The 23,818-nt window shown below is 42.8% G+C and overlaps 2 protein-coding genes across 3 annotated transcripts in view; both read right to left on the reverse strand.

Moving 5' to 3' along the window:
* Positions 1-2,366: 2,366 nt before the first annotated feature.
* Positions 2,367-11,155, reverse strand: gorasp2 (golgi reassembly stacking protein 2). 2 transcript variants are annotated; one of them, XM_084058675.1, is made up of 10 exons: positions 10,973-11,155; positions 9,874-9,954; positions 9,526-9,729; positions 8,535-8,621; positions 7,550-7,680; positions 6,981-7,113; positions 5,974-6,085; positions 4,629-4,715; positions 4,357-4,479; positions 2,367-3,863 (listed from the first exon to the last, which is right to left on the reverse strand). In XM_084058675.1, the coding sequence occupies exons 1-10, from the start codon at positions 11,033-11,035 to the stop codon at positions 3,571-3,573; spliced, it is 1,314 nt and encodes a 437-aa protein (XP_083914801.1). In that variant the 5' UTR covers positions 11,036-11,155; the 3' UTR covers positions 2,367-3,570. The 2 variants fall into 2 exon arrangements, with proteins under 2 accessions (XP_083914801.1, XP_083914800.1); XM_084058674.1 differs by having other exon boundaries at positions 5,959-6,085.
* A 6,276-nt stretch (positions 11,156-17,431) lies between these two features.
* The window catches only part of LOC311045429 (glutamate decarboxylase 1-like), a gene marked incomplete at both ends in the record, with an annotated part of 19,477 nt that continues 13,090 nt past the window's right edge, over positions 17,432-23,818 (reverse strand). The window contains 9 exons of the mRNA XM_084057298.1: positions 17,432-17,605; positions 18,380-18,469; positions 18,996-19,103; positions 19,263-19,412; positions 19,797-19,875; positions 20,341-20,405; positions 20,589-20,705; positions 20,820-20,874; positions 23,561-23,640. Coding sequence (XP_083913424.1) covers positions 17,432-17,605; positions 18,380-18,469; positions 18,996-19,103; positions 19,263-19,412; positions 19,797-19,875; positions 20,341-20,405; positions 20,589-20,705; positions 20,820-20,874; positions 23,561-23,640 — 918 coding nt within the window. The remainder of the gene's footprint in view (positions 17,606-18,379; positions 18,470-18,995; positions 19,104-19,262; positions 19,413-19,796; positions 19,876-20,340; positions 20,406-20,588; positions 20,706-20,819; positions 20,875-23,560; positions 23,641-23,818) is intronic.

Consider the following 23,818-nt stretch of genomic DNA (forward strand, 5'->3'; position numbering starts at 1 on the left):
CGTCTTAACAAGCTGAGCTATTTGCTGCCTCTCTCTTTACTCTGCTTTGATGTGATCACGATACACTATAATGTGTTTAGCATGAATGTTATGTTTAGCAAAATGTCATGATTCCCAAATCATACCCCATCAACCAAGAAAGCTAATAATGGAAAATTATATTATTGAGCATTGGAACAAAAAATGTATTTAATTTTTTAAATGTCCATAATGATTTCACGTAGGCCTACTACATTCACATATAGAATCTCGGTTTATCATTTTTTAGAACATCTTATGGGGACAGAGCATAGAGTTCAAATCTAATATAATAATAAAATATAATATAAGGGACAGAGCCCTCTATGTCTCGTCCGTCAGACTGCAGATGGACCGAGATGGACCCTTCAGATATCTTCCCAAATCTCGCGAGAGTGTGTTGCTGGGCTAGCTAGAGAAAAGTCGATAACAAAGTTGATTTTCTCCTAATTTGTGTCACTAAAAAAAAAGCCATTTTAGTATGAAAATCGTGCATATTTTGTGTCTTGTGACGATTGGGTCCAATATTTAGTTCAGTATCCATGGAGCTAAGGAATGGTTCAAAAGCTGTGTTCACGTTGACTCTTCCATTGGAATCAATAGACAACTTGCTTCCTGTCTCCTAAAAAGGTGTCCACCTACGTCATGCAGAAACGGAGCCATTCATGGCTAGTTCCTTGAGTTTTTGATATGCAAATCACAATGGCAGTATTTGATTGTTCTGTGAAGGTGGGGGGTTATTTCTGAAAGATAATTTCTGAAAGATAATTAAAAAGTGCTGGAGTATTTCAACTTAACTGTACTAATTGAGGGCTAACATACAAATGAACGGTACAGTAGTTTACTCATCTAAGACACAATTATAACATGTGGCCGGGTGGTGTGGTGTGGTGTGGTGTGGTGTGGTGGTCTAGTCTAAGCATCAAACTCTCAGTGCAGAGATTCTATGTTCAAATCCCAATTCTTTTATAGGTCAGTGCTGGAGTATTTCAATCTAAATTGACTGCTTTGAGGACAGTCAGGCCAGGGTATGATTATACAATATCAACAGATAAGATAAATAATGAATTAAGTGTTCTTAACTAGGCCTATATACTTTATCGGGGAAAAAAAGTACTCCGTGGTTGTTTGAAAAAGTAATGTCTCAAGCGGGAGACGAACCCAAACTCCCCAAAGTAAAGGACTGGAAGGCAAATGATAAACGAAATGCGCCACCGAGGACAACGCTAAATTTTGTTATTTGGGCTTTATTATACTGTGACACACACACACACACACACACCTTTTTCTGGGAACCCCCCCAAGGACCCCTGGGGGTCCCCGGACCCCATTTTGCTTAACGCTTTTTGAAAGTCCTGAAAGACAATATAAATGTATTGTCTGTCGGGCGGAAACCTCATTATGGCCAAAACTGTTACTTTTCAGCATAAACATTCTAAAGCAACAAGGTCTACCTCTTCTTGGACGTTGTATGGACGCTCGTCCCAAAAACACACTGCCCCATTGTTTTCGCGGTCCGAGGCCGCCGGTTTATACCCGGGGCAGGGTGGTTTAGGACGACGGCTAGCGATTCAGGGGTGGAGCTAGGCTAACGCACCTGAACACACTCAGCAAAAAAGGAAAAAAAAACAAGACTCTCCCCACCAAAATCGGCAATACACACCATCTCCCGTTTAGTTCCCGTATCTGCATAGTCTCGCGTCTCGCGTAGCTTTCCAACCTGCTTCCGGTCTCCTAAAAAGGCGTCCGCCCACTTCACGCAGAAAGCGAGCTTGTAGACCTGCTATGTTTGGCTAATGTTCCCCTCAGAAAAAAAAAAAAAAAAAATTCTAGGGTTCAAGGGGTAAAAGAAACTAAATCCTATCACACAAAGATTTGGCGGACCCCCTGTAGTAGCTCTGAGGACCCCCTGTTGAAGACCCCTGGGTTACACCATTTGACATTCTCAGGCGCATGCTGTGATTTTCATTGCTAAAATGGTTCAAATGTCTTTTCAAATGACATGAAACCAACATGACTAAACAATTTAATTTCAACAAACCTGACACGTGACTTTAAAATAAGATTTTAAAAGACGTCCACAGTCATCTCACCAACCTCATTTTGTCACCGACTCATTATGTATATGAGCTGTTTGAACTTGTAAGAAATGTATCAGTATCATTGACAGTAGAAGCATGCAGCGTTTATTACTTGTGCATTCGTTTAATTTTCAATACCGAAAGCTCACCTCCTGCTTCTAAGCAAGGCTATGTATTATACAATAATATAACAATTTACCAATAGTTTTAAATAAAGATGAATTAAAGGTGTGAAAAATATCAGAAAGAACTGACACAAACATGATGCATCATGTAAAATTCCATTGGCTTTATTGCTGCACTGTACATAACATGGTGTTCACAAAATCGTCACAGTGACACCTGGTGGATATGCGGCGTCACTGCAGCTCTGCTTCCACTTGTCACCCAGGGCCATGCAAGGAGGGACTAAGTACTTCTTAGCAACTCCACACACACCCATATGAAGCCATACCTAACCCCCACCACACACACACACACACCCAATACCGACCATAATCCATTCAGTAGTTCACCCAACCGTAACCTCCTGTCCCTTCTACCAGCATGACCACGAGGCAGTCACAATCTTCAGAGGGGATTGGTCACAGACGGTATATTAAGAGTTGTGCACACTGTACAGACATACAAAGGGGACAATTATGCCTAATCATTTCTAAATATGATGCGGTGCAAAATAATGCTGATTCATTCAGGAAAATCAATTAAACAGAAAAAAAAGAAACATGATGGAATAAAAAATAGAATCTAATGGGATATTATATATAACCTTTATATATATATATATATATATATAGTATATAAAAAAAGCGATGGACAAAAGAAAAAACGCATAAACAGAAATGAAATCCTAACAGTATCTGCAGAGGTGGTAAGCAGACACTGAGCCCAACAATGTCTGCTTTAGATTCACACTGGATGACACAGAAAGGTCTTAAGGGCTAATTTCCATTTGTCCGCTGTTTTAACCAGTGGTGGACAGTAACAGTAAGTACATTTTTTTAGTATCTGTACTATACTTGAGAATTGTATTTTTGGACACAATTCAAAGACAACTTTTTGTTGTACTTTTGACTTCACTACATTTGAAGAAGGGAAAAGTACATTATAGTGAAAATAGCCCATCTACAACCTCACAATTAATGCATCACGATGCATTGTGAGCTTGTAGATATGCTATTTTCACTATTATTGATATTTCTTTTCCACCACTGGTTCTAACTATCCATCCATCCATGCTTCCTTCATAGCCCCATGCAAATCCTCCCAAACCGCCACTTGGACGTGCTGACATGTTCCGTACATCTGCAAACATGCTGTCCACCCCCTTGGTGAAATAAATAGAGAAACAAACAAAACAAAAAAAGAACAGAAAGAAAGTGACTGACAGGGAAAGAGAGAGTGTAACCACTCAGTGTGTATGTGAGTGTGTGTTTTGGTCGAACGATAAGCACGCCGCTCCATTCCTACGTTACGACGATTCCGTCGTGGTTAGCGGCGTTTCTGTGGGCGGCTGCGCTTCCGTGGCGATGCTTTCCGTGGCGACGGGTGCAGGCTCCGCGGCAGAAGGCGCTGTAACGGCTGTAGGCAGGACCTCAGGGGTGGTGGCAGCCCCGGGAAGGGTGACCGCCGAGGGGGGCAACAGTGGTACCACTCCCTGGGGCAGGAGAGGAGGCAGGGAGGACAGGGCGGAGGGCAGCAGAGGGGGCAGGGGGCCCAGACCAGGTAAGTTTAGGGGTGGGAGAGCAGCCAGAGGAGGAAACGCTGCAGAGAGAGAACCACAAGTGAATGATAAATAGTGTGAAGAGAAGAGGGAGACAGACAGACACATGGATTAAAACAAAATAAAATCTCACGACAGAAAGATTTTGTATAGCCAAGTCCTAATGCACGATTTGTGAATCAGTGTGAAAGGAGCCCCGACACACCAGCACTGTTTCCTAAACAATTAACACATTCACGATATGATGTTTTAATAGTATTGTTCCTGCTGTTTTACATACTGCCAGGAATACAGGTGAAGAAATCACAGATCGAGGCTTAACCTTTGCTTTTATGAAATATCCAAACATATTGCAGTTTGACCACTTCAAATGCTCTAATCTTAAAATAATAACCGGAAATATTTTCTTGCAGGTAGGCTATTTTCGCTGAGAAACATGGTTCCATAGAAGACATGCTGGCTTCTATCAAATCAAAATGACTGAAATCAGTCGTGGCGACTGAGAACTTTAACCCATGCAGACAGACCATCTACCTGCGAGTCCTGCCGGTGGCGGCAGGCCGCTGAGGGCCGCTAGCGACACGCCACTGAGGTCCGGTAGTGCTGACAGGTTGAGGTTGGGGAGAAGGGGCAGGCCGGCCGGGAGCGGCATCAGACCTACGAGCACAAAAACACAACGTCATGTCGACCGGCAGCACCATGCTAGGAAGCATTGGCGGAGAGGACGGAACTAACTGTAGGATCTACATGTCAATGTTTGGGCCATAAACACTGTGATGGACGTGTTGATGGAACAATCACACAACCTGGTAGCGTTGTGGAAGGAGTGAAGTTGGCGGCAGCAGGGTTGAGTGGAGCGAGGGGGTTGGGTAACAATGGAACTGTGGGTAGACCTGAGAAAGAAGAGAGAGAAAACAAAATGATGTATTAAGTCAGAATCTACAAAGCAACCGTGCGATGAATGAGATCATGAGAATTGGAAAATGCTAAATATGTGCTTAATGAGCTGTAGTTATTGGGTTACAACAACAACCAGATTCTGAATTCATATTACAATTGTGTGCTTTCATCCAGAGAGAGAGAATGTGCGTGCGTGTGCAAGAGGAGTAAGAGTAACAAGAGTAGAAAAGTGCAAGAGATGAGGCCGCAAAGAGAGATGAGAAGAGTGAGTGACCTTATGTAAGTTGGTGCTGAGACTTAAGGCCCATTTATACTTGACATCAAGTACGGACACGGACACTCCGTCCATGCTCCGCCCATAATTTTAATCCGTTATCTGCAAGTTGTTTTTCCATGTGTCGTATTTATTGAGCTTTGGGAAATCATGATCTCTCAGTGGCTCTGGGCTAGAGACACAGCGTACGGCTAAGCCTGCAGTTTTGCATGTTAAGATTGAGGACATAATAGGCTAAATATGTCCATGAAAAAAAACAATTGGACCAGAGTATGTGAACAAATAAAGATTGTGTTCATTACGTTATGGGCTCATAATGCATCCGTTCTGAATGGGAGTATAAATGGGACTGAGTGGGTCTGATCCCACTGACCACAACAACACTGCTTTCCAAACATCAATTAGAGTGAACCAAATTATAAAGTAATGTACAGAATTCTTTTTGGAACATAGGAAAGAAGAAACTAAAAGGCAAAGGATATTAAAAAAGGTTAAAGGTAGGGTAAGTGATTTACTTTGGTTAAAATAAGTGTTAGATAGCTCTATATTCTGATAGTACTCATTGCTATAGAGTGTTTGTTCAGTAAAAGGAGTCTCCCATGTCTCTCCAGCTCTTTATTAAACAGAATTATTTTCAGTGCTCTCTCCTGATTGGCTTAAATGTTGTCACCTACCTGAAAATGTACTATATTCTGTTTACTAAAGAGCTGGAGAGACCCCTGTGACCGAACAAACGCTCTGTAGCAATGATTACTATCAGAATATAATACAATAAAGCCTTTTGAACAACAAAATAAAAAAACACAAAAAATATCACTTATCCTACCTTTAAGTGACCCTAAAAAGAAAATTGAACAATTATTTTTACATACATAGATGTAAAGAGAACAAAGAGAGAGAGAGAGAGAGAGAGAGAGAGAGAGAGAGAGAGAGAGAGAGAGAGAGAGAGAGAGAGAGTGCACCTGTGTGAAGCTCACTGGGCATGGTGGGCGGGGCTGTGCTGCTGACTGACAGGGCAGAGAGGGACTCCTCTAGCCCAGAGGGGACGGACGCTAAGATGGGGGAGGGAGTCACAGCTGAAAGCTGCACCTGAGGGACGGAGTGAAGATGGAGTGAGGAGAGGAGTAGGAGGAGAGACTGTATAGAAAATATATATATGTATATCTGCCACTGAACAGGTATGGGTAAGTTTATTCAAACATGTTATATAACATTCTTCTCTTTTAACAGAAAACCTAACAATGAAAGTCTAAATGTTGCCATGAGGTTACATTATATTAATGAACACTATTGGACATTAGGGTGGGACACGTTGACCACAGTCCAATTGCCCATAAACATTTACACAGACTGGTTGGTTTGTTGACCTTACGTGCCACTCCGCCAGACAAACCTCAATTAATCAAGTACATATATATGGCCAGATACCAAGTGACAGGTGAATGTTGGAATTAATCAACTGCTGTGGATGATGGATGAAAACATTCCCTGCTACGTTACAGGAATACATCTCAGATCAATTAAATCAAGTTGATACTTGATAGGTTGTTACTCTAGCCAACTTTTTACACCAAGCCTCTGCAAGAGGCTAGCCATCAACTCATATATGAGAGGGTCTGTGTGACCGTGTCTGTCTGTGTGCCCGGAGATAATCTCGCAAACTGCTGGACCGATACAATCAGCGCTAAACTTTTTATGCATGCTGCCAGTAGCTACAGGAGTACATTCTTTCATCTTTTACACTTTTTGAAACATTTAACTTTCATTTCATGGAAGTCAATGGGACTCTACTCACACTGAAACCTTGCCCAAATTTGGAGTCCTACATATGCGTCATAGACTGATGGAGATGTGCCCAAGACACACATTTGTTCAATTACTGTAACGCTACTTTAAAAACAAGCTTAAAATATGCTTGACACTTAGATACAGCCATAAGCCCTGCTGGAGTATTGTAATGTAAATCATGTAGATGCAGTCTGACCTCAGTGAAGCCATCTTTCAGTGGACTGCCGGGCTCGCTGGGAACGTTTGCAGGGAAACTGATCTTCTTGCCCTCCTCGAACGGCCGCGTGGGGATCCTGTGGAGGTACCCGTACCCGATTCCACAACCCAGGCTGCAGCACGGGGAAGAAAAAGACTGTTGAGGAATACTGCCATGACCATGTTTAGACAATTTAGACAATTACAGGCTGAATCCTGTGCTTGCATAAGAGTAGAGAATGACTATGGCTTGGACATTTGCACCTGTATCCTATATTAGAGAAAGTGAAGTGTGTGTGTGTGTGTGTGTGTGTGTGTGTGTGTGTGTGTGTGTGTGTGTAGCAGCAGCATTACATCAGTTAGAATGTAATGATGCATGCATGCATGTGGATTAGTGTGTACACAGCAAGTACGTTTGTGTTTGTGTGTGTGTGTGTGCGCATCAATTGAAGAGAGCATGCGTTACACCTGCCACCCAGAACGAGGCTCTGCAGGTTAAGCTCTACTGCCAGATTGACAGATGACAAACAACAGGTATTGTGTAATTGTACAAGTGTGTGCGCGTATTACCTGCCCTCTCCTCCCCAGGCACTGTTTGGTGTGATGACCACCTCTCTACAGTTATCTGTGTCAGTGTTGTACACATAGAGTTTCAACCCCTTCCCCTCATGGGTCTCTATCAGAGAGAACAGGTCTTCTGACTACAGAGAGAAAGATGAAGACAGAGAGCGGAACAGGATGTTTAAACATAATAATAATAATAATACAACTCCAACAATTAAAGCAAATTATCACCTCACAGTAACAAAGGTTTAAGGCACCAACTGCAGTAGGTGTCATTACAGTGAGTGGGCAGTGAGTGCACCAAAGCACTGTCCACCATACCTCATTCATTCATTCATTCATAACAACACTGTTCAACATGCCTCATTCATAACACTGTCCAACATGCTTAATTCATAACGACACTGCCCAACATACCTCATTCATAAAACTGTCCAACATAGCTGATTCATAAAAGCACTGTCCATCATACCTCATTCATAACAACACAGTTAAATATGCCTCATTCATAACACTGTGTCCATCATACCTCATTCATAACATTGTCCAACATACCTCATTCATAACACTGTCCAACATGCCTCATTCATAACACTGTCCAACATACCTCATTCATAACACTGTCCAACATGCCTGATTCATAACACTGTCCAACATACCTCATTCATAACACTGTCCAACATGCCTGATTCATAACACTGTCCAACATACCTCATTGATAGCAACACTGCAACACTGTCCATTGGACAGTGCTTTTATCAACAAGGTATGTTGGATAGTGTCCAACATACCTCATTGATAAAAGCACTGTCCAACATGCCTCATTCATAACGACACTACCCAACATACCTCATGGATAAAAGCACTGTCCAACATGTCTCATTCATAACAACACTGCCCAACATACCTCATTGATAAAAGAACTGTCCAACATGCCTCAGTCTTAACAACACTGTCCAACATGCCTCATTCATAACACTATCCAACATACCTCATTCATTACGGTGTCAGCTCCTATGATGTAATCCGTGTGCGGTCGCAAACCAGCCAGGGCTGCTGGAGAATTTGGCTCCACTTCCTGCAAGATGACGAGAAGAAATATGAGGAAAGAAGCAGCTAGAGGAAAGAAGCAACACACACAAACTATTCAAAAATAACTAACACACACAAAAACATCTCAGTGGCCTTGTGAGTTAGAGTGCCCGCCCTCAGACTGGGAGGTCGGAGTTCAATCCCTGGCCGTCTCATATCAGTAACTATGAAAACAAAAAAATGGTACCCAATGCAGCATCAAGGGTTGGATTGGGACCAAGTCCCTGCAACATAATAGTGTCATGCCCAGGGGGCGTACATTATGCTGCTGTCTCATGTTAAGGAAACAGGCTCCTGACCTAGGGGCCACATGACTTGGCAACCATTGGTTCCCAAGGCTACTTATACACTCATGATAAAACAGTCTGACATGATATATCAAATACACTTACTTTTGTGATCACCTTTTTTTCCCCTGCTCTATTTCTCCCCAATTTAGTGCAGGCCAATTTCCCCTCCCTGTCACTGGCTGCTGACCCTTACTGTTGGTCTTGGGGAGGGTGTTGACTATCACACCTAAGGAGTCACCAGGCACTTCTTTTCACCCGACAGTGAGGAGTTTCACCAGGCGGGCGTAACGCATGTGGAGGAACGCGCTATCCCTCCCAATTCGAAAGGAGCCCTGCCGGCTTCCCAAACACAGCCAATTGTGTTGGTTGGAGCGCCCGGCCACGCTGGAGGCACCATGGAGGAATCGAACCCCAGTGTCCATGGTGATGGCCAGGGCTTTACCCGTGTTCCACCTGGACACTCCAAAACACACACTCTTATTGGCTACTGGTACACACCAGCTAGTGTGTCGTCCACAAAAACACTAACACTCTCTTTCTTGACTCTCTATCCTATATACTGTACCAAAAAAAAACATCCACAACGTCTTGGCTACTGACCAGCACGTGCCAAACATTCTCGTTTGCTCCCTCAAAACTGCAGAAGCGAATGGAGACCCCGAGCAGGCCCTGTCCTCCCCACATGGTGCTGGGTGTGACGGTGGACTCTCTGAGCTCCAGGGTCTTGGAGGAGTAGACCAGCATCTTGACAGGCTTCTCCACGCTGGCCTTCAGCAAGTCCTTCAGGGTGTCATTATCCTTGTCCTGGAGGACAGGTATTGAAAAGGAAGCATTATCAATACAATGCAGTGCTGGAGCTTATTCATCAGGCGTACCTCTACTTTGAGTTTGAGTTATGTACACACAGCATGATGACCTTTATTTGTTTCCTATAATGCCAGCACTTACCAGTCTGGTGTTATTGATGGAGACAATGAAGTCAAAGAAAGGTTCCAGACCCGCCCGGTGGCCCGGTGAGTTCTCCTGGACCTGCACACACACATCAAACAACTTACAGTATTACAGAGCTACAGTATTTTATGCATGGCTGGTTGTTGCTGCTGCTGCAAGTGCTCGGTTGCATGGCTGTTCTTGCAAGAGTTGCAAGTTGTCTAATGCCTACCCCATACCTAGCCTTAAGGGAATAAAAGTGATATCAGACCTGGGCTTAAAAACACTGCACACAATAGGGGGAAGGGGTCTAGCGGTTAGCTACTGTAGAAACGAGCTAGGAGGATATTGAAACTGGTCACTTGTAGTAGAGGAGGTATAATCTGTCATGTTTTTTTCCCCCTCGATGACAAGTCTGGCTTCCTTGGCACCTTAAGTCAGCTTTCTGTAATATCATAGCTGCCTGGTGGCTATTAGTAGCAGCCGTGATGCTTAAAGTCTCCAAGCAGAAGAGAACATAAACACAGCACACTCTGTATGTGGGGGGATTACATTAACGCAGTGACACCAATCAAATTAAGGGTGAACCTGCAGGATTTAAGAAGAGTGATCCTCATCCAATTTAAGTAAGTCACATATTATAGACATACTGTCAATGATCATCCCAGGCCTGTAGTCAACAGACTGAGCTAAAGCTAGCTAGCAGTGTTGCCATATATTGTGAGAGATATAAGCAACCAGGTCTAGGAAAACAAGCCCAAAAGAAGCAACTTGGGCACTTTAAACTTATACATCATCGGGTCGCATAGATCGGCTATTTTCAAAACCTCTGGCTATAAAAAATATGGAATATTTGGAATATTATTTTGGAAACATTCTAAGTATCAACACAAATGTGGCACAATACATTCGTATGAAAATATTTGAGAACCACTGGTTTTAATAATAATTAAAAACATTGGAAGCAAGCCTAAAATAAGTAAGTAAAGAAACAAGCACAAAAAACCGCAACCACCGATATTTACAAGCTACTTCACAGAAGCATAAGTCGCTTATAATAAGCGGACATGGCAACACTGCTAGCTAGCTGTCTGCTGAATGCCCAACACTCACTCACCCTAAGAACATGGTAGCCTTCAGAACCTCCTCCAGGTATCTCCACGCTCTGAGATCCCCCCATGGCTCGGCTGTTTGCTGCTACTGTGTTATTTCTGTTAAATCAATCAATCAGTCAATCAGCTCACACACACATACGCTTCAATCTGAGGATCTACCCGGTACACGTCGCCAACTAGAAGAGCTGAGCGGTCTGCGCACGCGCTGTTACGTGGCAGGAAGCAAAACAACCCCCCAAGGGAAAGCGGGTATGTGTAGTTTTTGATGGTCGGTGTTTGTAGGCTTAACGTGTTAGGAGGAGACTGTGGAGGTCACACACACTTGATCTTATCCTTGAAGGTAGGGAGGAGGATGGACACCAAAATGAAATACTAATACTAATGAATACTAATGAAATACTAATTCCTATAGCTCACAGGCCATCAACTAGACATGATCTCACCATGGTTGGTGACAACTGATGAGGTGTAAACAAAATTGAGCGCCCTGCAACTAAACAAGGCCACTGGCCATGACAATATCCCCTCCAAATTTCTCAGAGACTCCAACGCCTCCATTGCTCCAATCATTGGCCACATAATAAACCTCTCCATCATGGCGATTTCAAACTAGCAAGAGTAACTCCTCTGTACAAAAAAGGAAGCAAATTTGACCCCGGCAACTACCACCCTATATCTATTCTTAGTTCTATCTTGAAAGTTATGGAAAAAAATTGTTTATGAACAGGTTCAAAAGTATGCTTGCTTAAAAAAAATAATGTTGAATTCCAATCTGGCTTCAGAACATCCCATTCCACTGACACATGCGTACTCTATTTGAACGACCACATCAAACATGAGGTGAACGCATGGTCATGCTGGACCTCCAAAAGGCATGCAGTCCTATCTGGAGGGGAGAGAACAGGTGGTGGAGGTGAACGGAACCCCTGCAGGAGCACTCATCCAATGTCACTTCGACTACTATGCATGCGCCTCATGGTACCACTACCATAGCACCACAAAGGCCTTAAAAACAAGGCTCCAGACATTCCAAAACAAACGGGTCAGGCTACTGCTTGGCCTCACACCTACAACGAATCTAACCGCTGCTCACTTTGGGGTGGGATGGCTCAGGGTAGAGGACAGAGTACAGCAACTTGCAAAGGGCCTGGTCTACAAGATACACTACACCACAAAGACACCCAATGTACCTGTCAAACTACTTCAAAAATGTCAAAGACGTCCACAAACACAACACCAGAGAGAGCTCCACAAATCACCTTCAACCCAGATTTGGCTCAAACAAGGGGTTAAATTTGTTCTACTGCTATGCCACCAAAATGTGGAATGCCCTACCAACAGCCATTGTGAATCCTTACTCTCCAAGCCTATCACCAGAAATATTTTCCTTTTTGATTACTAGTATTGTATATTTGTCTGTCATTAAATGTTTCAATGAATTGAATACACATGGACCCCAATGGAAACAAGCCATAGTGCTTTCTCTGCATAGTGCTGCAAACTGTTAATAAAGTATTCATTCAATCAATCAATCAATCAATCAATCAATCAATCAATCAATCAATCAGCATCTAGCTGATTCCAATTAATTGACTCTTATTAGGATCTCCCTGATGGAATCAGGGCCAAGTTATCCCTCTGAGCCAAAATACCAATTAAAGTTTGTTTCACAACCTATTAGCTTATATCCTATACCTACTGTAGGAAGAAAAGAAGACTTCAAACTAGTAGGCCACTTTGAGACAGAAATTGAGCCTTAATGAGTTTACTGTGTAGAGGCACTGTTTTAAAAATCAGAAGTATAAGTTTGTGCCTATATATTATACATTATACATAATATATATTAAATATATTTAAAAAGTGTTTAGCCCACTAAACTAATTTCAAAGACCACCCCTCATCATCGCTTTCCGAAATTGTCAAGACAGACAGTCACCAACAGAGGGCAGTGACAGACAGTAGATCAAAGCATTGGCCTTCCCTCTCAGTCCACTCACATCTCATCATTTGATTATATGCTTTCCATGTAAATCGTATGAAATGCCGTTGTTTAAAACCTCCAGAGATAACTCTCTTTCAACTAAATTGGCTTTGGGAGCTGTATCACACATTGTAGCAGCACTGCAGCAGGCAAATGATCTACATTTCAACATGTAGATAGAGGAGAGGAGAGGAGAGGAGAGGAGAGGAAAGGAAAGGAAAGGAAAGGAAAGGAAAGGAAAGGAAAGGAAAGGAAAGGAAAGGAAAGGAGAGGAAGAGGAAGAGGAAGAGGAAGAGGAAGAGGAAGAAAAAATAGGAAAGGAGGACAGGAGAGGAAAGGTGTTGAGATGAGAAGATGGAGCAAGAGGCGACAACAGAAGATGAGAGCATGTAGTAACACAGCCAATTGGACAAGAAGACACACACAGCTGGGGGCCAAACAAAGCCTCCTTTCGGATGATTAGGCAGAGGCAATAGTGTGTGTGTGTGTGTGTGTGTGTGTGTGTGTGTGTGTGTGTGTGTGTGTGTGTGTGTGTGTGTGTGTGTGTGTGTGTGTGTGTGTGTGTGTGTGTGTGTGTGTGTGTGTGTGTGTGTGTGTGTGTCTGAAGCTAATGACAGAATGTTTAGAGGGGAGGCTGAGGGAACCTCCTGCAGAATGTAATTTGTAGAACCAGAGACATCAGTTTTCTTCTGTATGCTTGTATCTTTATGTATGCCTCAATATAAGACAGAGACACAAGCTTGTCTCTATCTCTGCTTCAGTGTAAAACAGAGACACCAGCTAGTCCAGGGGTATTCAACTAGATTAGGCAGGGGGTCGCAATTGTAAAATGACTTGAAGTCAGGGGCCACAAGACTGTGACAACAGAAATGAACAAAATGTTAATGCTTAACCGTTTCACAGTTTTTTGTGTGTCTTATATAGGTACCAACAATGGACATATATGTCCAATATGGTAACTTAGGGCCGGCTTCATACTGCATTAATGCGTTTGCTAGGATCATTCCTTTATACTGTAGTCCACAGGCTTAGATTCTGATATTAAGGAAATTAAGTAGATACAGTATGTCAGTGTGTTCTGTGCACAGGGCATTGGCATGCAAGCATATTTTTGGAGGCAGGCTGGCAAGGTGAAGTGTTTACATGTTCGTATGAATGAAAGGTTTTTGCTTTAATTTGATTTGAGCACCCCGCACCGAATGATAAGAGCACAAGCTCTTATGATGTGTTTGAAGTGGATGAAGATGGAAAAGATGGAAGATTGACAAAATCCAGGTGAATTATTTCTTTGGTGCAAAATGGACAAGGACAACATCCACTCAAGACCCAGAAATACAATTACAAATGGATGGTTTGTGATGGATGAACTGCATTCAGAATTAATTTGCTCTTGTATGTTGATGCGCCACAGAAATGTAACAATGTAGCTTTTGGCAAGCTACCTTTAGCTTCCTATATAAAAAGACATTGCTGAACTACTTGAAAGCTACATTATTCTGAAAGTAGTGAGAAGTAGAAAAGTAGTAGAAGTAGACATCATTTTTGTTTTGTTTGTACTATGAAAAGGTCTTTTACTTTGGAAACTTGTGCTTGTACAATTTAACACAGGATACTTTACTTGAGTACATATGAAGTGAGGTGTATTTCTTATGGGTTACTTACTCAACAAATATTACATTTAACCGCATTTGGGTTCTTGTAGCAGTGTTTGGACTGCAAATGCACTGCTGGTGGGTTTAATTTGGAACCCTGAGTGAGGGACATTCCTCCATCATAAATGGTAGCCTACATTTGATTCTTATCAGTTAATGGTTGATGAACCATTAATGAGCTTTTGTTAACGGTTCTGAAAAACATCAAAATGGTCATCCTGTACAACCAACCATCCAATAATAATTAGGCTAGTTAAATACATTTTACATTGGAATATGGAATGCGTTCCAGGGGCCACAAGAAAGCTCAGCTGGGGCCGGATTTGGCCTGCGGACCGCCAGTTGAATATCATTGAGCTAGTCTCTATGTTGCAGTGTAAGACAGAGACACAAGCTTGTCTCTATGAGTAAACAGTGTATAATGAAGACATCAGATTGTCACTACTGTATGTATGTCAGTGTAATACAATCAGCTTGTCTCTATGTATATGTCAAGGTGTGTCTGTATGCTCCAATGTAAGACACAGACTCACATGTTGACTTCAATAGACTTTATTATAGACTTTATTATGTATGGTTCTGTTAAAGTGCCTATACTGCAATGAAACATCCAGGGAGACATCTCCCCTCCATCACAACTGGTCTCACCATGAAGACTCACATAATATAGGATTCATTGGTCACATAGTACACATACTATCATATGATTTATGCCGTTGTGCAGTACACATATGTGGTCCCTAGATACCATTAATACTTATGAACGTAAACTCTCATATATTACTGCTGTAGTACACATCCATTTACAATGGAAGAAATAAAGGTGGACATTGTGCAAATACATCTACCAGAAACTCTTTCGTACAATTTACGCCGAGTCCCTGAAACACTGAGTATACGTGTATTACAAGGAATATATATACTATATTACAGTAAATCTACGAGGATTGAGACAAGGGGAAAAGCAATCCTCTCTTACTTGACTCTAAGAGAGCGCACTATTCTGTCAGACACCATTGGCATCCTTGCGCTTCTGCCTAAAACTATAAAGCAGTGGTTCTCAAAGTGGGGTCCGGGGGACCCCCAGGGGTCCATGAGGAGGTCCCAGTGGGGTCCCTGTTGCAAAACGAGGAACAGCCTAATTTCACTATATTATTTCACCAGCTAGAAGTTGATGAGATATTCTCTTACCCTGGCTGCTGGCATTAAATCTTTTCAAATGGGTTTCCACAGCATGATGTGTTATATGTATCAATTTGGGGGTCCTTGACCTGAAGATGTTTGAGAACCACTGCTATAAAGTGCTGACAGGACTGCCAGATGATCATAATCACCCCTCATTATACACCTATTACAGTACACCCCTCGTTTCATCATAATCTCGTTGGAAGGCCGGTCATTCACCTCGAAGAAACATTCAATCAAAGAGACGCGCAAACACAGATGGAGACGCAATCCTACAAATTGCGTCAATATTAGGCAGGAGTCAATATTAGGCAACATCTTACAAACACTGACAACTTATGAGGAGTTTTGTACCTATATATACACAAAAGGAGGCGGATGGATTGCTGTGTTCCCAATTTTCTCATTCTTTGGCTGACTAATTCACTACAGATAAACTACTAAAGTTCTGATTGATTAACTTACATTTACAAATGTATTACCATGTAATATACATAAAGATACAGTTACAATAAAATACCTGACTCTGCAACCAGTGGTAATGTAATAAAGAAATACTATATTTTGTATATAACTAAATATTCATATTCATATGTTAACATATAGTTAAAAACACATACAGGTATCATGTGCTTGCATGGAAACAGACAACGAGCCAGCGTTTTACATCTCCCATTCAAAAGTGGGTATGGATTTAGGATCAACTCATCAATTTCAGATACCAAACTTAAGCTTACAGTAGTTCAGACCAAAGACCCACGGCAATACGAAACCGTTTTAAGCCGGATTCAAACTTCGTCATACAATGCTGAAAATAGCTGATCTACAACATCAGAACGCACCGCAGATGCAACGCCTTGTGAGCTTGTAGATCTGCTATTTTGGTGATTGACACCACCATTAAACCTTCTTAACCCTATGGTGTTAACCCTAGGTTAGGCTTATCTTTTTTTAAACACAGTGCTAACACAGAGTACACCGCACAATACAAACAACTGCAACATACTGCATATTCACACCTGCTCGCACGCTGGGTGCAGGGTTAGAACAAGGGGATTGGTGCATTAGGATTTCAATTTATGTGCAGTTGTGAGCACCAATAATTCAATACATAATAGAATTGGCAAATGATACTCAAAGTAATATTAGAATCTGTGCTTTCCTTACTTTGTATATGTTCAGACACACCTGTCACACTTACATGCCCTTGCGCACACACACACGCGCGCGCACACACGCACACACACGCACACGCACACACACACACGCACACGCACACGCACACGCACACGCACACGCACACGCACACACACACAAATTCCTACGGTGATGGAGAAACTGTGGACCAACTGGAGGACACACTAGATTAAATACACACGTGTACAGGACTCTACAGCACACATACGTACATAATACATACATACAATACATTAACTAGTCAGAGTATGAGCCAGGGCCTTCAGACACTGGTGTATATACTGTATGTCCTGCCTAGAGGACGAGCTGTCTGGGACAGAGACAGTTAACACACTTAAAAGTCTCTCTCATGGCAAAAGGTCTGTTCAGGATACTGCAGGTACGATTATATCTGCAGCACTGATAAGATGTTGTGTAGTTCGGGCCTCCTGCCACCGGGGCGCTGCCTACAGGTCATGGCCCATCCTCTCGATCTCATCTATGAGGAAGTCGATGTCGGACTGGGTGGCGGCGGGGTTGGAGATGACCATGCGGAAGAAGTTGACCTTCTGACCCTGAGGCTGGTAGCCCACCATGGTGGTCCCTGACTCCATCATCATGGCCTTGATCTTTGGCGCCACCTGTAGGAGGGTTAAAGACAAAATAGAATTTGAGCAGATCAGAATATGAACAGAATAATGTATATTCTGCAGAATATGAAAAGGTTCATATTCCTTGGGCAGATTATGATAGGTATATTTGTGTGTGCATGTACACTTATAATGTATTAGTTATTAATTGAAATAAATCACTTAAAACGCTATATAGTGAAACACCACATTCATTACTACCAGTTATGAGGAAGTCTCCAACAAACAGAGATGTGTTTCAATGGTGCCCCTAGTGGTATAAATCTCCAGCCGAGTGAGCATCATCTGCACTTACGTTTCCTCTGACCTTTGTCAGAGGAAACGTCATCAGTATCCACTATACAGTCATGCAGGTGATGACAGCCTGCGTGCCCGACCCTCCTCCCCGCCCCGCTCTCTCAGCGGCCATTTCATAGCATTGTTTAAACTAGCGAGGTCGGCGGAAAGGAGACCAGGGATTTCATCACTCTTTAATTAGTTTTTATGAAAATAGTGCTTGAGCAGGAAGCTGATATAATAGGTGGACGATGTAGCCTGTTGTTTTGACAGATGCCAGGTTTGATGTTTACCTGGTATCCTAGTTTCATTGAAGCACTAAATTGTTTTTCTTTTGTCGTTTGTTGACTATTAGGCTTCATGCCATTTACTGATTTTGCACTTGTACTGTAAGTCGATCTGGATAAGAGTGTCTGCTAAATGCCTGTTGGAAATTGACTGTAAATTGAGGAGATGGGTCCCAGACTGATGGATTGACAAGTGTCTTACCCTGTGAAGCTTCTCTCTTCTCTCCTCGCCCTCCGGCATTCCTCTGATACTGGGTGGAAGGTACCAGAAACAAACGTTTGTGTGCTGGGGCTGTGGACAGACAATACATATTAGTCAAATTATGATCATGCAGTCGTTGAATATTCTAAATATATCTAAATATATCATTTGTCTCCATGTGTTTCACATTTTTAGCCTGGGGGTAAAAAGAACACAGAACTGGCTGATGCAAATTATTAGTTTCCCTCCATTACAAGCAGAAATTGTGGGAAGAGAGAAGTGATTGGAAATGGTTAAACACCACTTGGTCATTTTGTAGCATTATAGCTGCAGTTGAAGCCAATTCAACTTGGATTGTAGCTTTGTAGAGTTTGTCTCAGCTACAATCGTGGGGCGTCGCTTTGTATCTTCATGTCACTGGCTTTCATTGAAAAATAATGGTTGCCTGTAGCTTTGTAGCTGCCAGTGTGATCGCAGCATCAGAGTAAAATTAACACTGACAATTTTACTATGTACTGGTAATGTGTGATGAAGTTAAATGAACTGATTGTTATTACAGTACTCGGAGTAACTACAGTATTTTTCATGGTGATAGAGAGAGAGGAGAGTGGCTCACCACTCCATCAAACACCATCTGGTATCCCTCTCTGTTCTTGATCTTGTTGTAGAGGTACTGAGACAGGTCCAAACACTTGTCAATGTGCTGCTCGAACCCTATGGTGCCCTGTAGCGGAAAACAATTCAATTCAATTCAATTTAGCCAACGATCATTACAAACATCATGTTTGCATGTATTCTTTGATTGTGTGTGTGTACTGTGTGTGTATGTACACATATGTTGTGCACGTTGTCTGTGCATCTTCCTGTCGGTACTGTACTTCACCTTGGCCTTCCACATCAGCCAGAACTTGAAGATGTCCACATGTCGGCCACACTGGATGGCCTTGTCCCCTGTGTCATAAGTGACATCGTACTGCTTGTCCGGTTGGAACAGGTAGCCAGCACACATGGAGTTACAGCCTGCCAGGATGCCCTGATGATGCACCCACCCACGCACACGCACGCACACGCACACACACACACACACACACACACACACACACACACACACACACACACACACACACACACACAAACAGAGTTAAAGCATCACTACTGGAAACAACCTCACATTTGACAAGGAGTTTTCGCATTTGGGTTCATTTTACACACTAAAATTAACCTAAATTAACATTTACAGTGTAGCAGTCTTTGTTTTATTAGTTTTCTTTGAGTGCATGTGTGTGGATTGGGCACATATTCATGCACGTGTGCGTGTGTGTGTGTGTGTGTGTGTGTGTGTGTGTGTGTGTGTGTGTGTGTGTGTGTGTGTGTGTGTGTGTGTGTGTGTGTGTGTGTGTGGGGGGGGGGGGATTACCTTCTCTCTGACCAGGATAGCAGAACACTGTAGAGGCACGCCCATCATTTTATGAGGGTTCCATGTGACAGAATCAGCCCTGAGAAGATAACAATCAAGGTTATGGTCATTCTCTTGTTTCTAAATGAAGTTGCACATTGGTACACCCATGGCTCTGGGTACACCTAAATCTAACACACCCATTATTAATTTGATTAGCAGCATTGCATAGTAGCCTGCCATGTTCTAATCTGCTGTAGTTTTTAACCTGAACCATAACACTAACCCCCTTGTGTGTCTTGCTCAGGGACATTTCGACACAGACAGGGTGAACCGGGAGGCGAAACGGTGACCTTCCAATTCCCAGGCGGCCTCTCTACCCACTCGGCTACTGTTGTTGTTTGCTTGTTTTCCCAGTTACTTGTACCATAGCCTCGTTCTATTCTTAGCACTCTTAATTCCAAGACCATTTAATCCTGTAAAAATATTCATGACACTCTGACTGCTCTGGGTAACAGCGTCTGCTAAAGACCTAAATTGTAGCCGTGAAAGTCATTTCAATCACCTTTCAATCCCGTCGAGCTTATGACGATGTTTCCTGGACATGAGCAGGCCACCTCCCCACGCTCCCTGTTGAAGGAACACGCAACTTTAACAAGTGTGCGCGCGCACGCACGCACGCACGCACACACACACACACACACACACACACACACACACACACACACACACACACACACACACACACACACACACACACACACACACACACACACACACACACACACAGGAGTGTGCAGGCACGTCACTCACGTCAACGTGAAGCCACAGGTTGTACTTCTCACAGATGTCAGCGATCTCATTGATGGGGTCGAAGGCTCCGTAGACCGTGGAACCGCCAGTGGCGTTCACAAACAGGGGCACGTAACCCTGCAGTGTAGAGACAGCAGAGCGGAGACCAAAGCATCATGTAAATATACTCAATAGACTCAATATACTCAATAGAAAGAAAGAAAGAAAGAAAGAAAGAAAGAAGGGACTGACCTTCTGTTTAGTAGCAATAATCTTAGCCTCCAGGTCTGCAGGAATGACTCTGCCCCTGAGAAAGAACAGAGGAACGGGTTATCGTCACGCTCAGGAACACAACATGAATTTTCACGTGGAGAACGACGGGCAAAAAAAAAAGGAATCCCGCACACTGTCTTCACTTACGGACACTATTAGAGATACAGTACAACGTCGCACCGGTCGCTTGGACCCTTTTTGGCTAACTGTGGAGAACGATGAAATAACTTAATTGACATTTTCAACCAGTACAGTAGGTGTCCTACCCGACACCAGGGTCTACATGTCTCAATGGAAGAGTAGAGACCACCTCCAACCACTGCACATGTTCTAGTAATATTGTATTAACATACTCTATACAGATTGGTTATTAAGTCCCAGATTCTAGCTGTAAAGCTCCAGTGGTTTCGCATCCAAGATGTTTAGCATTCTTTGACATTTACAATGGAACAGCTGGTACCCTCAACACGAAACATGACACGTCATTTCATTGTGGAGATTTTGGGAGATTGAGGGTGGTTAATAACTTAAAAGACTGAAACGATGGTGTTTGACCCCAGGGGTCAACCATCAATGAAACCATCTCACTTCACAAGTCTCCTCATACCTTAGTGCAGGGGTCTTCAACAGGGGGTCCGGGACCCCTAGGGGGTCCTCAGAGCTACTACAGGGAGTCCGCCAAATCTCTGTGTGAGGATTTCGTTTTTTTACATTAACCACTTGAACCCTAGAATTCCTTTTCTGAAGGGAACATTAGCCGAAAATAGCAGATCTACAAGCTCTCAACGCCTTGTAGATCGGCTATTTTTGGCAAAGAGGCTATAGGTGTAAAGGGAAAAAAGAGCAGACTAAGTAAAAAAAAAACTAATCTGAAACACAATTTTATACAATATAGAGTAGGGGGTCCCTGCTTCATCTCTCTCTCAGCTAGGGGGTCCTTGGGCTGAAAACGTTGAAGACCCCTGCCTTAGTGTTTTTATTGACTCATTAACCTGGAACCTGTGGACAGTCTAAAAAGGTATGTTTTAGACTTTAGAGAACCTCAGATAAGAAATCACAGCATTGTTTGGTAAACTGTACGTGCAGACTGAGGCAGAGATTATGGAACTGAAGAACAATAGAGCATATTTATAATAATAATATTATATCAGACATAGTTGTTTTCTGGATACTCAAAGATTCTTGTGAGACCATCCTTATAGGGGTGAGACCATCCTTGAAGTCTAACAAACAAACAAACTGCCCCAAGGCAAGCCAATACGATACTTACTGACCCATCCCATGTTATACACGCTCTATCAGCTACTGCCCTCTGGGAGGAGGTTCAGAGTCCCTTGTTGCAAATTTAAATAGCAATGAAAATGTATTTATCCCTGGGCAGAGATGCTCATAGGCCTGCGTCCTGCGTCTCTGACGCACCATATTGAAAAAGGACGCATTCACGGCACCCTCGTTGCGTCCATGGGACGCACTACAATTTAGCGGAAATTACCGCGGATTTGAAGGCCATCCGTGGATTTCAAAGCCGTCCGCGGATTACAAGGCATAGTGCAGAAAACAAGAAAAATCTCGGTAAAACACCGCCGTATGGAGAAGTATTCTCTCTCTGTCTCAGGGCAATGCGAGCTGCTGCTAGAGGGAGAGAGAGTCAGAGTGCTGCGCAACTTACAGCCCAACTTCAAAGCAAGTTAACGATGGCTCGTTGACCCCAATTTGACCACTAGGCAATCAACACTGAACAGCACTAATTAATGGCAGCTGTGATTCTTGTGTCTTTCCGTGCAGCCAGATATCAAATAATTCCCTGTAGAGCAGGGGTCTTCAGTGTTTTCAGGCCAAGGACCCCCTAGTTGAGAGAGAGATGAAGCAGGGACCCCCTCTATATTGTATAAAATTGTGTTTCAGATAAACTTTTGCTGCTCTTTTTTCCCTCTACACACCTATAACTCCAAAAATAGCCGATCTACAAGCTCACAAGTGTGAGCTTGTAGATCTGCTATTTTTGGCTAAAGTTCTCCTCAGAAAAGGGATACTAGGATTCAAGTGGTTAATGTAAAAAAAAAATCAAGTACTACAAGTACTAGTTGTCGGATTTGGAATTGTGTACTTTTCTTTCAGATACATGTTCTACATGAATATAACCATATAAGATGAAACACGAGTTAAACGCTGTGCATTTTTGTGGGACCCATAAAATGTCCCTGGGACCCATCTAAAAGACCACCCTTGCATCCCAGGACCCATTACATTGAAAACCTAGCAACATCACTGCCTGGGTCTGCTGTATGTTTTTATTTACTAACACCTTTGTATGTATAATGTTTGTATTTTACCACATGGTGGGACAACGTACTTCATCTTGAAGTCCGTCATTCAATATATCTAAAATGATGATGATCAAATCAGTAAAAGCTCCACCGGTTTACCATGCAAGATGTTTTAGCCAATCTGCATGGTAGAGTATGATAATACAATTACACCCAGTCTGCAGTCTCCCTGCCCTTCATTGAGGAATCTAGATCCTGGAGTCGGGTAGGACATCTACAGTACTGGTTGACAAATATCCATGCCTGTATAGTTAAGCGGTAATATCTTCTTGGATGAGAGGTTGATGTTTGGTCTCCCATGGGGGAGATCCAGGTTCGAAGTTAGAGTTAGAATGACTTCCCTCTGTCGGGAGAGGACATGAAACTTAAGTATTTTAGAGCTTTAATGCATACCTCTCATCAGTACTGAGCAGAACGACGTTCTCAGAGCCAAAGCCCAGTGCAGCACCAGCCTTCTTAATGGAATAGTGGCTCTGTGGGAACAGACGGCAACACAAACAACTCACTCACACGTCGTAAAACTACAACCTGTGTGTGTGTGTGTGTGTGTGTGTGTGTGTGTGTGTGTGTGTGTGTGTGTGTGTGTGTGTGTGTGTGTGTGTGTGTGTGTGTGCATACTAATTGAAGCTGTGGCAAGATGGCATAATATGT

This window comes from Gymnoscopelus microlampas (assembly GCF_963454915.1).
Source record: "Gymnoscopelus microlampas genome assembly, chromosome: 5".
NCBI classification, from domain to species: domain Eukaryota; kingdom Metazoa; phylum Chordata; class Actinopteri; order Myctophiformes; family Myctophidae; genus Gymnoscopelus; species Gymnoscopelus microlampas.

What these genes read in the sequence shown, in the direction of transcription:
- gorasp2 (XM_084058674.1), bottom strand. Translation starts at nt 11,035, where the DNA reads ATGGGGGGATCTCAGAGCGTGGAGATACCTGGAGGAGGTTCTGAAGGC. An exon ending in AAGGCTACCATGTTCTTAGG is followed by an intron (nt 9,955 to 10,972) that starts GTGAGTGAGTGT and finishes GTGTGTGTGCAG; the next exon opens with GTCCAGGAGAACTCACCGGG. An exon ending in CCATCAATAACACCAGACTG is followed by an intron (nt 9,730 to 9,873) that starts GTAAGTGCTGGC and finishes CCTGTCCTCCAG; the next exon opens with GACAAGGATAATGACACCCT.